Source organism: Bombyx mandarina, chromosome 19 (genome assembly GCF_030267445.1).
Source record: "Bombyx mandarina strain Sakado chromosome 19, ASM3026744v2".
Classification (NCBI taxonomy): domain Eukaryota; kingdom Metazoa; phylum Arthropoda; class Insecta; order Lepidoptera; family Bombycidae; genus Bombyx; species Bombyx mandarina.
In genome coordinates, this window is record NC_143225.1 from 2,134,115 (window position 1) to 2,147,276 (window position 13,162).

The following is a 13,162-nucleotide window of genomic DNA, read 5'->3' on the forward strand; positions in this document are numbered from 1 at the left end:
GGTGATATTTGCTCGGTAGACCGACGGTCCGAATGTTGTTGTTCGGAACTTGTATAAATGCAAGTGTTACCGAATCCAGGCAACCCCCGACCGAGAGCCAGCGCTAAAACTATAAAAACGATCCCTCGCTGCGCCTTTGTCTCTTTTTGTGCGTGGCGTTCGTGTGTGCGGTTCTTGTTGAAAAATGTTTGGGACTTGTGTAATTTTAACAGTTTTCGTTAATAGTAAATTGAAATCATTTTCTTAGAAGTTTTGTTAATTCAGTGAAATATAATTAGGCCAGTTCTGTGTTATTTATTTATTTTTGTTAACTACCTCACTTCTGGTCGATAATATCAGAATTGGGATAAAACCACGTGCTTTTGAAAAGTGACGGGACGTCGATGTAGAAAATACAGGCGCGATCATTCTCATCGACGCTGTCATGACCGCTCGAATTCTCAGTTCAGAAGTCTGTTTAATTATCGTCGCGATCGTTCTGTGGGTACCGTCTAATCGCAATACGCTGTCGCACTCTTGTACCGAACGCCAAGCGCAGTTATTTTTGCCACCAGCAGCAACGGTTTCCGTCGAAGGGGGTGACGCATGTGCACTTGAGTACCCTGGTACAGCGTCATGCAAATCGGCGGGTGTGTGTAGCAGTGCTGGTCAGCAGATGGAAGGCGTGACGAACAGGGTTATTGGAGCATTGCAGGTACTATCTAAACTTTGACAATGGAGGCGCCTTCTGTCTGATTTGTTCCCAGACGCAGGGCGTTGTCGCCGACGTGTGAGGTCAGTAGCGAGTCGGCGCCGTGCTCCAGCAGGAGAGCGCAGAGCCGTGCAGACTGCGCACACTGCTCGCGTGCCGCTGGCTGCGCGCACTCATCTACTTCTGGCGCGCATACTGCGCGCACTGCTCGCGTACCGCTGGCCGCGCACACTGCTGGCGTGCCGCTGGCTGCGCACACTGCTCGCGTGTCGCTGGCTGCGCGCGCTCATCTACTTCTGGCGCGCATACTGTGCGCACCGCTCGCGTACCGCTGGCCGCGCGCACTGCTCGCGTGCCGCTGGCTGCGCGCACTGCTCGCGTGCCGCTGGCTGCGCGCACTGCTCGCGTGCCGCTGGCTGCGCGCACTGCTCGCGTGCCGCTGGCTGCGCGCGCTCGCCTGCTTCAGACGTGCATACTGCACGTGTTGCTCGCGTGCCGCTGCATGCGCGCGCTCACCTACTTCTGACGTGCATACTGCACGTGTTGCTCGCATGCCGCCGACTGCACCGTGCTGTACGACTGGCAGTGACGCAGAGGGCGATGTCGCTTAGTCTGCGGCCTGCTGCTGCGGACTACCCAACGGATTATCTATCAGGACGGTCGAGCGGGACGCCCGCCACACGTGGTGCAGCCTCGCATCGTGGGAGCAGACTGGAGCTGGGACGGCTGCCCTGCTTCCACATCATCCTTACGAGTGGACCCCGGTGACATGCAGCCTTTTCTTCGAAATTAATATGTGAAGGTTGAGGTGGGCACTTCGGTGCTTTACTTCCCATTTTTGAGGTTGAGGTGGGCACGACAGTGCTTTACTTCCCATTTTTGAGGTTGAGGTGGGCACGACGGTGCTTTACTTCCCGTTTATTTTTTGAGCAGTATGGTTAGATGCGGATTCGGCCGGATTTTGCGTCCCTACTGTTTAGCTGTGTTGTGTCTGTAATGTTCAGTATCTGTATCGGTGAATATTGCAGACAACAGCGCGCTACTGTTTTAGACGTTTCCTGTACGGACTAACTCAGTAAAGGAATCGTGCAGGTGTTTCAAATTGCGCAGTTTGGGACAGTTGTGCGATATCCATTCTTCTCACTTCAAATGTTTATTTTTGGCTCGTCCTCGCTGCAGATGTAAGAGTGCACGCTTGCGTCTGTAGTAGGGATTCTAAATTTTAGAAAGTTTTAGAGCATTAAGGTCTGGGTGTATTTTTTTTTTGTTACGTTACAGAGGGTGACCTTGTTGATGCAAGCTCTGACGTAGCTGGAAGAGATATGCTTCTGCTGAGAGATGAAGCGGTCGAGGACGCCTCGCCATCAGGGACGGCCGTGTTACCGAATCCAGGCAACCCCCGACCGAGAGCCAGCGCTAAAACTATAAAAACGATCCCTCGCTGCGCCTTTGTCTCTTTTTGTGCGTGGCGTTCGTGTGTGCGGTTCTTGTTGAAAAATGTTTGGGACTTGTGTAATTTTAACAGTTTTCGTTAATAGTAAATTGAAATCATTTTCTTAGAAGTTTTGTTAATTCAGTGAAATATAATTAGGCCAGTTCTGTGTTATTTATTTATTTTTGTTAACTACCTCACTTCTGGTCGATAATACAAGCTTATCTTGAAAATGTCGTAAGCGAGATTCAGGCGTCTGTCAAATATCTTGCGTTGTTTGATGGCTACCCGCCACAAGTGTCTCCAGGGGAGTGTGAATGAATTCTGCTCTGGCAATGAGTGATGAGTTCAAAACTCAGAACCTAACTATGACTCTTCGTAGACCCAAAGGGTCCTAAACTAGCATATTGCGAGCGTTCTCATTTCTCAAAGCGGAACGAGCGCGCAACGAACACGCCGTGCATGCGCAGCGAATTCGTGGCGGACGCGCAAGGAAATCATCGCCAATGGCAGCAGAGACGCCATTTTGTATATTGTTGTACAAGCCCTGGCCCGTCCGCCCCGACTCACTTCAGTCCGTATGTCTTCATGTCTTAAGTTAGTTTGTATCAGATGCAATAATTCATAAAATATAGGTCTTGACATTCGCATGTAGGAGAGCGAAATTATTTTCGATTATTTTTTATTCATTTGCAAAAAAACACAAAGTAGTGGCTCTTCTCTTTCATTCGATTTAATTGATAATGGATCCTCTCCAATTCGTCGATGCTTTCGTTTTCGTCTCCTCCGGCGTCTTCGAAGTAATAAGGCCAACAGCAGTGTTTCCTCGTCGGGATCCATTTTTTGTTACTGAGTGTATTGTACGTCGTTCACTTGCTACAATTACGCGACGAAAACGTCGCACGTCTGCCACGGGTCGGCGATGTCCTCGCTGTGCAGCCGCGGCATCTTCACTGCGCATTTGCTGAGCATCTGCTCCACCCTGTAAGTGCTCGCAAACCGCTAGTATGATAAGGCCTATAGGCTCGGAACGTTTAATTTAATTCAGTACCTAGTTAAAATTAAGTTTTGTTTTTAACCAGTATTAAAGTTTTTATAAATAATACTTTGGTCGTTCGTGAGCATAGAAACTTAGTCTGCGAATCATTGAATAAACGAATTTATTATGAGGACTTAGGAAGTAGGATACAATCTACTTAAAAAGATTCGAAAGGCTTCAAGGTTTTTTATGGAGATAAGGTTGATATATCATGTTCGTCGTTTCAAAAAAGTAAAAAAAGTAATCAACATGCAAATTCTAAGAATCTAATGCTAATTTTTAATCAAAATTTTAATTAACCATCAGATCCATTTACTTTGAACTACGTTTGCATTAAAATGCTTTAGTCATGAATTTTACCTTTTTTCATATTTGACAATGACAAATTCATAAGTCACAAATCGTAACAAATCTGTCAAAAATGACAAACCCACGAAGTAAGACAGTGCTGTGTTGACGAATGAATGAAAACGGGTTTAAAAATACAAATTAATGAAAACCCTTAATAAATATAATTTAAAATCTTCAAGCCATCTTCGATTAGAGCCCCTATAAATTAATAAGTGCTGTGAATGTACAAATGTCAGTGAAACAAAATGTATTTTCCGATTGGTTGGCCAAAAGTTTTGAAGAACCTAACTGATGATAATCAAATTATTAAACAGATCGTGTCAAATAGAGACAAAGTACTGTTCGCAGTGCTTACGGATGACTGTCTCATGGTATGGTTCTGTAAGGTACGTTAACGGTATTTTATTAATTAGTAATGTCATTTTGTAAAATTCAGGACTTGTGGTTTTCTTACATTCGCGAGAGACCATACTCATCATTAAACTCATATTTAAACCTATACTAACAATTTTTCGCTAATCGAGTTTATGAATGAAATAATTCTGTTTACTTACAACTTCTTTGCTTACTTATGAATAGAGTATTGAAAACGTTTGTTTGCTTTTACTAATAATGTTAAACACAAGCAAAATATTACCATTTTATGATATAAATATTGTGTTATCATAAATTAGATGAGAATTTAAAAAAAAAGCATAAACCACTGATTATAGATACAAATATTTCTGTTTATCACATGCCATTGAGATGTCTTGATAAGTACTTAACTGAGTACTGCACAATCACAGGACATTTACCCTTTATGTAAATAAAATTTATTTCACAGCCACTATATATATATTTCTGTAAATAGTAGAAACAGAACCATTGCCATAAGGTAGTAAGAACATGGAAAATAATAACCTCATTTACAAATCAAACTTGTGCCACATCAGTTAAAGATTATAGTATAGAAGAATAATTTGCCCATTAAAGTTGCACCTTTAGAATTATAAAGACTCATTTTGAAATTTTTGGATTTAGACTATAATAAAAAAATGGACCTAGAATGACCCCTTTCAGCGCCTCTTAATAGTCTTATCCATCGGTCTCTTTCACTCAGTCCCCTTCCTCTGCGTTTCTTGGGTTTGAAAAGGTTATTCAATATTTTCCAAAAAACACATTTTTTGGGTAAAGTCTCTATCTAATGTGTGGTGTGGTGTTCATGAAAAATAACATAAATACATATATACTTTACATTGAGACTAGTGATATTGGTTCCATTTTAGATATATATGGATATTTACATGAAGATCATCAATAAATGTTTTCCCAAATCAAATGATGCAATCTCATCACCAAATTAAATATATTATTTAAAGAATTATTTTTTAAGCATTCATTAAGAAGATTCAAAACTTAGTAAACAATCCAACTTGCAAAAACTGAAGATGATACTGTTCAGGTCTTTAGTTTGTGTAAAGTCACCATATGTATGTGTTGAGTAGTCTTGTCGTAGATAATCTTAATTAGCAACCAGCAAGAACACATTTCATTGATTAAAGCCATTGTGTTGAAGCACTCTACGAAAACAATTGGAAGCAATCAACCATATAACCTTCAAGCAATCAAACATATATCTTTTCTACCATGTACCATCCAGCTTTGGAATGAACTCTCCTGAACGGTACTTCCCAAGTGCTATGAGATGTCCTTTTTTAAATGAGGCTTGCGAAGAGTACTCAATAGTAAGCAGCGGCTTGGCTCTGCCCTTGGCATTGCTAAAGTCCATGAGCGACGGTAACAGCTTACCATCAGTAGGGGCGGATGCTCGTGTGCCTAAAAAGGCAATAAAAATAAACATGTGTGGCACTCGGGAACTGCCGCGGTAAAGCTATTGCATAGCATTTTTTATCAACTTATGCAATTGTAATTAGACAATAATAATTTAATCTTAAAACAATAATAAAATAAGGCAACACTATACTTATAAATATTAACAAAAGCAAAACATTAACTGTCCCCTTCACGATCATAAGCTAGACCACGCGAGAGAGAGATGGGCAGAGTATTCATGATGCGCATTGCGACGTCTACACAAGCGCAACGTGTGAATATGTTGAACGCGAACTACATGATAGTGGGGGGTGTTAGCTTTTATTTTCGTTACTAAATTTCTTTATTCGGTCGCCGCGCTCAAAGCCCGTTATAAAAGCTATACAATAGCTTAATAAATAAAAAGAGTGTTGTCATTATATTAACAAATTATGCTAGTGTAATAAATTGCAGTTACCGCACTTTTTCAGCCGACTCTACCAATAGTTTACCACAAAAGAAGTACAGAATCATTGCAAAGACTTGGTGTTAATGTTGGTGTCGAATGGAAACCAGATTCATCTATGATATGTATTTCAGTAAGTAAAACTTTTTATGTTAATACCAATTTTTCGATGTATGAATTTTATTATTTGTTTTGAGTATATGAGATGTTGAAATATGACATCTTTATTTAATTTGTATCCATGAAAATAATTTACGTTTCAGACATCAGAAGGCCACCTTATTCTCTATAACGTAGAGACGCTCAGTGATCAAACAGCATACCAGCAGTTTGATCCTCCAACAGCAAGTCTCCGACGAGACTCAGCTGAGCTTTTTGTTAAGGAAGTAATACCATCACTTAAAATATCATTGGTAAGTTTATAGCTTATTGTGGCCACACAGGTAAAAACTTAAATTAAAATACAAAATATTTAAGTATAATTAAAAAATCGAAAACATAAATTGAAACGCCAGTCAAGTACTCATTAAACAAAACTTAAAAAATCTTATAATTTCGTTTGCTTTTCAGTTTAAAGAAATCTTAGTATGGGATGGTCAGATCACCCGAATGTGTTGCATATCTGGTACAGAAATCCTAGTTTGTACTACACGAGCACATCTGTTAAGGTACAGATGGGACGGTACACAGAACCGCGATTACTGTTTGGACTTGGGCCGTATACCATTCTCTATAAATCAACAAGTTTCTAAAGGTACGTCTAGATTATACTGGGTTTTAATTGGTTTTATTGTTGACCTAACCTCATGAGTGGAGTCAGTGCTCCTATACTATATGTATATATACACAAGAAATGGACTATCTAAAAGCGTGAATACGAATTGCCAGTAACATTCCGTACTAAATGACAACATAATGTGGTTAATGCAGTAGGAACATCTGGAAACATGATACTAACTGCTTAAATGACTATCATTTATTATATGAAACACTAGGGTGTTCCTTATTTAGGGTTTATCCGAAAAAAAAATCACGATAGTCCTGAATCGGTTCCAAATCTATTAAAAAAAATTCGTGCCAAGCTATAGCTTTTAAGTTTAATTTTAACCCGGCCCCCCGATAACCTAACTTTTAAATAGAAATAGCAGGGGAAAAAACCTGTTATTACTTTGAAATTTTTTACGTCATGAACGCTTTACAAAAAAAGTCGATTTTTTGCTAACTCTAACAGTTTCTGAGTTATTTAAGGTCATAGTTGAAGCTTAAGTAAATTTTACCATTTTTCTATTTCTACTGTCGTTTAATGATTTAAAAATGAAAAAAAAAATTTAATTCATAATTTAGATGCCTTTTTTCAACCTTCACGCATGCTCTAAAATGTATTCAATTTCTCAATAAATAATATTTGTATAAAAATCAAGTTACAAAAAATTTCTGTTCACCACAGACGAGAACTTGTAAGAACAGCTCTGACGTTCTCTGTCGGACATCTCTATTATTATCAGCGACACGCCAAGATCTCTATCGATAAAGCGATATGATGTAATTAAATTTCATATCGGTTTTTAATTGCAGCCGAACCGATAATCGAGGATAACACCCACGTGAATGACATAGAGTACTCTCCTCTTGTCTGCGGCTTTGGTATAACACTCAATGATGGCCGGGCAGCGTATCTCACCGCTCCCAACCTCAAGTTCGATCCTAACGTAAGTAAACATTAAAGTAACTGTCATATTTTATTTATTTATTAAATCATAAAGAAAGCTTTGTAGGCAGCGGCTTGGCTCTGCTCCTGGCATCGCTGAAGTCCATGGGCGACGGTAAACACTCAACATCAGATGGGCCGTATGCTCGTCTGCCTACAAGGGCAATAAAAAAAAGGTTGTGATAATTAACAAAACTTACCTGAGAGCGTTTTGGCTTTAGGTAATTAAATGATTAAACAACAGTAAACCTTATATGATATATGATATTACTATACACAATTAAACCTTATGTGATATGTATATGTATCGAATGTTATAGTCCCACAGGATCCATTAAGAGTCACAGTCTTAAGAATAACTGACATAATCAAGTCGTCAGTCCTCTTGTCACTTATTAATTTTTATTTCTTTGTGTGTTTGTTTGTGTTGTGAATATTTAAGATACTTTTCAACTGTGGTTGGCATGACTTAGTAATACTGAATAACTCAAGCTACAGAACTGTACTGTGCTAACTGTGAACTTTACTACTTCTCTACTACTCTACTACTTTGTGGTCGTCGTGGCCTAACGGATAAGACGTCCGGTGCATTCGTGTTGAAGCAATGCACCGGTGTTCGAATCCCGCAGGCGGGTACCAATTTTTCTAATGAAATACGTACTCAACAAATGTTCACGATTGACTTCCACGGTGAAGGAATAACATCGTGTAATAAAAATGAAACACGCAAAATTATAATTTGCGTAATTACTGGTGGTAGGACCTCTTGTGAGTCCGCACGGGTAGGTACCACCGCCCCGCCTATTTCTGCCGTGAAGCAGTAATGCGTTTCGGTTTGAAGGGTGGGGCAGCCGTTGTGACTATACTGAGACCTTAGAACTATATCTCAAGGTGTGTGGCGCATTTACGTTGTAGATGTCTATGGGCTCCAGTAACCACTTAACATCAGGTGGGCTGTGAGCTCGTCCACACAGCTAAGCAATAAAAAAAAAAAAAAAAAACTTCTTATGATAATTATTATTCCATTCTGGAATTTCAATTTTTTATTTGTACGTAAACCCACTACAGGTTGATTCTTAATTAATACCGTCACGCCCTTATAAAATGTTAATTTAATTGTTATTTACTTTATATTTTATATGTATTAAAATAAGAGATCTGATAATCGCATATTCGCATACAGACCTAAAGTTCACGTGATGGCTATACTGAAAGTTTTTTTTAAAAGGCATAATCCAGAGTTTTTCCTTTTATATTAATCAATATTTTCTATATTATTTAAAAAAAAAAGTAAATATTTTATAAGATACCCTTAAAGAAATTAATAAATCGTACAGAGTTGATTAAAAAGATTTACGTAAATTTTGATACTTTAATTTACCACACCATACCTTTCTTTTACACCTTACATATACATATAGTTCAATGTGGGGTTCAAATTTATTGTATAGTCCGATATTCGACTAGACTAGCAAAGTCGAGATTTTATTTTCAATAAAAATCTGTTCTCAAAATCGCGTCCCTAATATGGTAGACGAAAATTACTTTCATTCTATGCATCTGATTATCCAATCACACAGATTATAATAAACAACAGTTAAAATATATTTTAAAATCTATTATTTATATTTCTTTTTAAAGTAGTTGACGATATCGTAATATTATTTGTTTTGTGGCAGTCATTATTGGAAACTGACGTTTTGGTGAGAACCGTTTGGGATTTTGTATCCGTTTTGATAAGTAGGGAATTTTTTTATGTAGCACTGCTAATTAAACAACTACAATGTAATATCAATGGACGATGAAAGCTTAATTTAAAATTAAAAGTCAAATAATATGAAGGGTTGCTAGTTGACTGCACGTATTTTGTTTAACTAATTTATTGAAACAATAAAATTGTGTTATTTGTAATCAGTTCAGTGTTGCTACTTCTGAAGAAAATCTTTAGTAGAATTGTTCTTTTTTTTTTCTTCTTATTAATACATCTCATGCATTAGCACTCTCACTTTATCTATTTGTATGAATATAGAAGCTATAAAGTCAATGTAAATTCAACCTAATGTCGATGCTGATAAAGTTCATTTGTTTCAAATCAAAATTACAAATATCTTTACAAGTGTATAAGGCTAGCATTATTGATGCGACTTTTAGTCGAAGCGTTACAATCTCGCTTAGAAACCTTAAAACTATAGAAAAAAATCCAACCATCTTAAGTTGACCCTTATTTATCAGTCACAGAACTATCTCACAGTAATTTGCAATTAACAGGTTACATTTGAATTTTTTCAGGCAGTCCAGGGTATTTGGGCCCAGGGTATCGATGATGCGACGTGCACTAGAGTCAATCACAAGTTTAGGCTCATCGCCATCGGAAGACGGAAGTGAGTTGAATCGAATTACTGTATTTTCTTATGAGACGCCCAACTAGAGCTCAAAAGAGAGTTCTTAGGGGGGAAGGGTGGTAGAGTTATGTGATATCTTAGTGGGTTCATTATACCCTACCTAGAGTCAATAAACCAGTAAAAGTTTTTTACTGATTTTTGTGACGGATGGGAAAAATCTTACCACTGCAGGAGAGCGGTGGTGTCAGTCAATGAAATGCGAGGCTTTGTAATATTTCAGTTCTCAAGTGGAGGTGTTCACGATAGACGAGGCGACTGGCGGACTGGAGCTGTCGCACACGATGGTGCTCAGCTCCAAGGACTTTCCCGGCGACCCCGGACCAGTCAAATGTATCAGGTATTTGACAGATTTTTTTTTTTTTTTTTTTTTTTTTTTTTTTTTTTTTTTTTTTTTTTATTGCTTAGATGGGTGGACGAGCTCACAGCCCACCTGATGTTAAGTGGTTACTGGAGCCCATAGACATCTACAACGTAGACGCGCCACCCACCTTGAGATACAAGTTCTAAAGTCTCAGTATAGTTACAACGGCTACCCCACCCTTCAAACCGAAACGCATTACTGCTTCACGGCAGAAATAAGCAGGGCGGTGGTACCTATCCGCGCGGACTCACAAGAGGTCCTACCACCAGTAATTACGCAAATTATAATTTTGCGGGTTTGATTTTTATTACACGATGTTATTCCTTCACCGTGGAAGTCAATCGTGAACATTTGTTGAGTACGTATTTCATTACAAAAATTGGTACCCGCCTGCGGGATTCGAACACCGGTGCATCGCTTCAACACGAATGCACCGGACGTCTTATCCTTTAGGCCACGACGACTTCTAAAATGTCTGATGTCTGAATCTCACGACATTTTCAAGATAAGCTTGCATATATACAAATTCCGAACAACAACATTCGGACCGTCGGTCTACCAAGCAATATCACCCGCTCGGTGGAAGAGCTTCCTTTCGTCGTATACCTCCAAACTGGTGACCTGCGACGGAACAATTGGAGCCTTCACACTTCCTCATAAGCGCATCAAGAACTTCGACTACCACAGTTCCCGCACTATAAAAACAAGTCATCAACAGTCGTCCCACAGCATTGCAGCTTCAACAGGTCCATCGCAGCCGACTCACCGCGTTTCCTGGTCCTACGACACATACCTTCACTACATCATCACGCCACTACAGTCCATCGTGTATTCGTATGAAGTGGTGTTCACTTAGATGAACTAATGGTCCATTGCGCAGGTGGACAGCAGACGGTCGCACCGTGGCAGTGAGCTGGTCTCGCGGCGGCGTGTCGGCGTGGAGCACGTTTGGGGCGCTGCTGATGTGCTCCCTGGCCTGGGACTACGGGCTCAGCCAGGACCTCGGCAGGCACGACCCCCTGCTCGTCACCAGTATGGTAATACTGTTAATTTTTTATTCCTACCTATTCTAGTAACTTTGAGGGTTTTTTTATTGCTTAAATGGGTGGACGAGCTCACGGTCCACCTAATGTTAAGTGGTTACCGGAGCCCATGGACATCTACAATGTAAATGCCGCCACTCGCCTTAAGATATGAGTTCTAAGGTCTCTGTATAGTTACAACAGCTGTCCCGTCCTTCAAACCGAAACGCATTACTGCTTCACGGCAGAAATAAGCGGGGTGGGGGTACCGTTCCGTGCGGACTCACATGAGGTACAACCAGTAAATACGCAAATTATAATCTACCACCGGATCGGAAACGCGACCCACTGAGAAGATCCGGCGAGAGACTCAGTGGGCTGTGTCTGTGGGTTAATTTACGCGCCGAACCCTTCGTCGCGAGCGGCGGGTTCGACGAGAACGATGACCGGCTACTATAACTACTGGTGTACCCGGTCACGTCACCACATCGGAATGGGTCACTGTCGAAATATAAATTTTATTTGCGTGCAGATCCCACCCGCTGTTAAGGTGTTCTGGTCCTTCGATTGGCTGCTAGTGACGCGACTCTCTAGTTCAACGTCCGCATGCTAGATGTCGTTGCTGGCATTGAAATCGAACTTGGTACTGAACTGTTGCGTTCTGCGCAGGAATGGGCCACGGAGGGCTACCAGCTGTGGATGGTGAAAGTGGAGAACGATTCCAGAACGAATCTCATACAGTTGGACTTCGTGAAGAGTCCGCTAAGCGTCAACCCGTGCATGGTGAGGGAATGTTTTATTTGTACATCAACGATCCGACTGCGTTACCTGCATGAGCAGTCGAGATGCTTAGTAGATCGGTCTGGGTCGTACCTGGTCCAGAGATTATCCATTGCCATACAGCGTGGCAATGCTGCTAGCGTAATGGGTACTTTAGGGCCGGGTGCGATCCAGAGTGGCTTTTTTGACTAGCCGATGCCTGCGCGCGCATTGCTGTCAGCGTGGACCTATGGGTTGCTTATGACGACGCTTGTAGCTGATAACTCTGTATAATGATATATTATAACATATTCTATAATGATATATTGCGGATAATAATAATTATGTACTTTTAGGTTATTAAACTACCTCGCATTTTGATTTATATAAATAAAATAATTTAATTAGTAGTAGTAAATTCGATAGTTGTTAGCGCGGTGTTCAAGTGTAGACTACACATCAGTCGTTTGTGATCACGACAATTGTAAAGTAGACGAAACTTTATAAATAATGAAAGACGTGCGTGGATGAAGGGGATATGATAGAATTTGTTAATTTTGAGAAAACGGACCACAAACTTTTGTTACTTGTACTTTTTCTTCGTACATAACTCCTTCCTGCAATTTCTTAAAATGGCCTTTAAACCGGGAGTTTTAAGGTCTAATATGGCTTATAGGCACATAAGACCTCTTCATTCAATTTAAAAACTCAAAAATCATAAAAATTGTACTTAACCCCTTCATCCACTCATGTCTTCAATTAACTCCAGATCAAACCGATAGAGTAGTTGTAATCACGAATTATGCCGTTAAATATTGTATATGGTAAGTGTTGCGATTATTGAACGTGCTCCGGTACCGCCCATTGTCGTTGACCGTGGACCAGTCGACGACGCGTGCACATACAGGGTGTCCCGAAACTGTATAGTGCTTATAGAAAAGAAAAAAAAAGCTTACAGAAAGAAATGGTAGCACCGGTGATTCCTTAAGAAATATGAAAATAAATATTTTATATTTATTGGTGCGATTGTTTATATACATGTATGTATTTTTTCTCACTGATTCATTTGTTTTTTTATTTAATTAGTATAGAATATAGACTAGAATATAGATAGATTATATAGAAGAGAATATAGTC

At 39.9% G+C, this 13,162-nt stretch overlaps 1 protein-coding gene across 1 annotated transcript in view; it reads left to right on the forward strand.

Moving 5' to 3' along the window:
• The first annotated feature begins 3,579 nt into the window (after positions 1-3,579).
• Rich (guanine nucleotide exchange factor subunit Rich) overlaps positions 3,580-13,162 on the forward strand; it is a 38,748-nt gene continuing 29,165 nt past the window's right edge. The window contains exons 1-9 of the mRNA XM_089735218.1: positions 3,580-3,899; positions 5,799-5,906; positions 6,037-6,186; positions 6,344-6,527; positions 7,349-7,482; positions 9,771-9,862; positions 10,104-10,220; positions 11,125-11,281; positions 11,936-12,049. Coding sequence (XP_089591344.1) covers positions 3,759-3,899; positions 5,799-5,906; positions 6,037-6,186; positions 6,344-6,527; positions 7,349-7,482; positions 9,771-9,862; positions 10,104-10,220; positions 11,125-11,281; positions 11,936-12,049 — 1,197 coding nt within the window. The 5' untranslated portion in view covers positions 3,580-3,758. The remainder of the gene's footprint in view (positions 3,900-5,798; positions 5,907-6,036; positions 6,187-6,343; positions 6,528-7,348; positions 7,483-9,770; positions 9,863-10,103; positions 10,221-11,124; positions 11,282-11,935; positions 12,050-13,162) is intronic.